Here is a 3,916-nt window from a genome sequence, read left to right on the forward strand (position 1 = left end):
GAGTCGAAATTATTACCGAGGTCGATTGAATTGCATCAGATGGATTGGAAGGAATAAAGGAATGGGATAAGGATACAAAACATTTAAAATTAAATAACGTCTCCTTGTATACCTTTTTCATTTATGTTTACATCATTTAAGTGTTTGTATCTTTTTTAGCCTTGATGAAGCCCTGCAAGGTTGTGCGAAACCTTGGCTCTCAATAAATAGTTTAATCACTATTTTACCGCATCCAGGCAATCTTCCATTTGTTAAATTTAATTATTTTCCTTTCCTTTCGCCTGACGAAGTGATACTTATCTAAAAATTGGTTATATATCTGGTAGATAATTCATCATAAATTCCGAAAATAGTTACAAATGTCAAGAGATTTTCAGTTACAGTAGAGGAATGTGGATTTTTAATTTTTAGAGGGGAGGAGGAGGGAGGAAGAATTGGTTTTCGTGAGAAAAAAAAACATTCAAAAATCAAACCTTGACCTTAGAAAAACATAGGATGGTTAGGTAGGTAAATTTTTTGATAAACTTTTACAAGGAAACTGTTGACACAACAGAAAAGTATGTTTCTTTATAATTCTTTTCTTTTCTTGTGATATCATGTTATTCCTTTTTTTTTATAAAGTATTAAAACTATATTTTAAAACATCTATTCATATTTATATAAGCTTATAACACTTGAAATATAAAATAACGACTTGGTGTACAAACATTTTTTTATTAATTATTTTAAATCTAGCAAAGTGTTCTGATATATTCATATCATCAGCTATCACTACTATAATTAACATAAATTAAGACACTACATCATTTTATTTCTTTATTACGTTGATAATATTATATTGATTTTATAATTCTATTATATTAATTCACTGCTATCAAAATGTTGAAATATGAAAATGCCGAGCTGCAAATCTGAAACAAACATTAAATTAATTATGTCAAATAATAGTAAATAATTAATAAAAGCTAATAATGATATCTTTTTGAACAATAATAATAAAAATCTCTCGGACCTAATAATAATAAGCTTACTTTTTAAGTATGGGAATCTTAATATATAAGAATTTAAAATTTAAAATTTTATCTTGTTGACTATTTCTCTATATAAAATAAAAATTACAATTTCTTGAAGGAATTCGAATTTTTTTTTATGAGAGTCCTTTTCGCAAAATTTCTATTGCATATGTCATTGCTGGTTAAGTGGCTGATTAGTATATTCTTCAATTCACTTCTGAGTGTTATTGTTTTTGAGAATCTTTAAAGATCTATTTTTAACATTAGTTGCATTATTTAACGTTATTTCTAATGTAGGAATAGATATTTAATTTGATCCAATAGATAATTATAGTTAAGAACCTTTCCTGGACGACACCAAATGTTTTGAAAAAAAACAAAACCGGAGTGTAAACTCGGTTAAGAAATTTCGATAAAATACACGAACATTATATGTTCATTGTTTTTTCATTATGTGTTCATTCTAGAGGTAGTGCATAGTTACTGTTAATTCAAAGTTGTTTAATATAATGTCAGGGATCATAATTATACTCAATAATCATATTATACTCAATAAGGTAATAATAATAATTACGAAATAACTACTGAAAGGGTAGTTGTTTTAGAATTTTATTCCACAGTTACCTCTTGAAAAAACTACACTAAATTAAGAAGTTAAAAAATAAGTAAAACTGTCGGAAAAACGATAATTAATATTAGAAACTGGTAATATGTTTGCAATTTTATGCGACTTTTTGAGAAACATTTCGGGAGAAAAAAAACCTTAGTATGTGATAAACTTATAACGAAAAATATTATTATATGTACTGTTGGAGCTATTTAATATTTTTTTGAACATCCTACTTCAATATCTCTTCGAAATAAACAACCTTCGCAATGGATGATATACTGTTGGAACATTTATTACATACGAACTCGAAAATTCATTACGTGAGATATTTCCAAACAATTTTTTTTTTCATAATTAAATTTTATTACTGAAATAAACCCCCTCTTTTATGTATATAATAATTTATATTATAATATATTCTTTAATTTTCTATACTAAAATTGGAGGATTAAAATTAATTCCAATAAATCCCACAAAATCACATTTACCCTTCGTCGTAAACCCATGACCTCTTGCCCTAAAATAAACGACTGACATGAAATCCACCTACAAGACAGGAAACTGCTCGTCGATTTCGACTATTACAACATTTACTAGACAAACGGTCTAAAAATTGCCAATCCATTACAAAAGACTGATCTACATGACTATTATAAGGCCTATCTAGACATACTGAGTTGAGCTTTGTGGCTCCACTAAACCATCAAATTCCTCCCGAATCCAATCCTTACAGTCCAAAATCCTTCGTAAAATTTTTAATGCTCTTTACTTTGTCACAAATCAAGTCATCCACCAGGACCTGAATGTCCCATATGTTGCCGATTTGGCCAGAACCAGATACCGTTCCTTCCATAATAAACTTCTCAACCACCCAAATCCACTTGTTTCTAATCTGGCTTCTCCTTCATTGCCTAATAGGATTATTAGGAGGATTCCTAGGCGCCTGAAAAGAAGATGGCCTCGAGATCTTCTCCTCTAGAAATGTTATTGGAGTTCTATCAATGGGTAGATTCTCCACATGTTTTTCTATCATGTCACTATGTCACCTACAGCAAATTTACTTGTACATATTTTGATACAGTTGTAAATAACAATAAATAAATTATTAAAAAAAATATTATACTGTTTACTTTAAAATCATTTTTAAATATAAGGTACTTTAACTGTCAATCCCCACTCTTATCTATAACGTCCTCTCAAAACAGTTCACTTTCGCTCTGACTTCGAGCCTGAAAGGTACGTTTTCTGTCTTGTTCATTGTTTTCCTTTATTCTTGATTTTATTCTTATCCCCCTTTCTTCATCTCTTAGTTTGTACTTTATTTTATATTTTTTCATTTTTTATATCTTTTATTTTTTCCGTTTTCATTTATTATCTATAACCTTTTATTATTTCTATTTAATTTTTCATTTAATTTGTTCATTTATGTTTACATCATTTAAGTGATAGTATCTTTTTTAGCCCTTGTAAAGCCCTGCAACGTGGGACCAAACACTGGTTCAATATAAATAGTTTAATCACTATTTCAGTTTTTAGATCTTTAAATTTTCGAGTTCGTATGTAATAAATGTTCCAACAGTATATCATCCATTGCGAAGGTTGTTTATTTCGAAGAGATATTGAAGTAGGATGTTCAAAAAAATATTAAATAGCTCCAACAGTACGTATAATAATATTTTTCGTTATAGGTTTATCACATACCAAGATTTTTTTTCTCCCGAAATGTTTCTCAAAAAGTCGCATAAAATTGCAAACATATTACCAGTTTCTAATATTAATTATCGTTTTTCCGACAGTTTTACTTATTTTTTAACTTCTTAATTTAGTGTAGTTATAGACATTATATTGAACAACTTTGAATTAACAGTAACTATGCACAACCTCTAGCTGTAATCTATATAAATTAACATATAATGTTCGTGTATTTTATCGAAATTTCTTAACCGAGTTCACACTCCGGTTTTTTTTTTTTGGTTTTTTTCAAAACTTTTGGTGTCGTCCAGGAAAGGTTCTTAACCATAATTATCTATTGGATCAAATTAAATATCTATTCCGAAATTAGAAATAACGTTAAATAATGCTACTAATGTTAAAAATAGATCTTTAAAGATTCTCAAAAACAATAACACTCAGAAGTGAATTGAAGAATATACTAATCAGCCACTTAACCAGCAATGACATATGCAAAAATACAAAAAAAAATTCGAATTCCTTCAAGAAATTGGAATTTGTATTTTACATAGAGAAATAGTCAACAAGATAAAATTTTAAATTTTAAATTCTTATATATTAA

General features: G+C 27.9%; 1 protein-coding gene across 2 annotated transcripts in view; it reads right to left on the reverse strand.

Moving 5' to 3' along the window:
- Positions 1 to 640: 640 nt before the first annotated feature.
- The window catches only part of LOC136795140 (odorant receptor 4-like), an 18,056-nt gene continuing 14,780 nt past the window's right edge, over positions 641 to 3,916 (reverse strand). Inside the window, exon 10 of one of the 2 annotated variants that reach the window (XM_067044769.1) lies at positions 641 to 911. In XM_067044769.1, the coding sequence (XP_066900870.1) occupies positions 861 to 911 (51 nt within the window). In that variant the 3' untranslated portion in view covers positions 641 to 860. The remainder of the gene's footprint in view (positions 912 to 3,916) is intronic. The other variant, XM_067044768.1, reaches the window with a different exon arrangement.

This window comes from Halyomorpha halys, unplaced genomic scaffold (genome assembly GCF_000696795.3).
Source record: "Halyomorpha halys isolate HHAL.00 unplaced genomic scaffold, Hhal_1.1 Scaffold1020.1, whole genome shotgun sequence".
Taxonomy (NCBI): domain Eukaryota; kingdom Metazoa; phylum Arthropoda; class Insecta; order Hemiptera; family Pentatomidae; genus Halyomorpha; species Halyomorpha halys.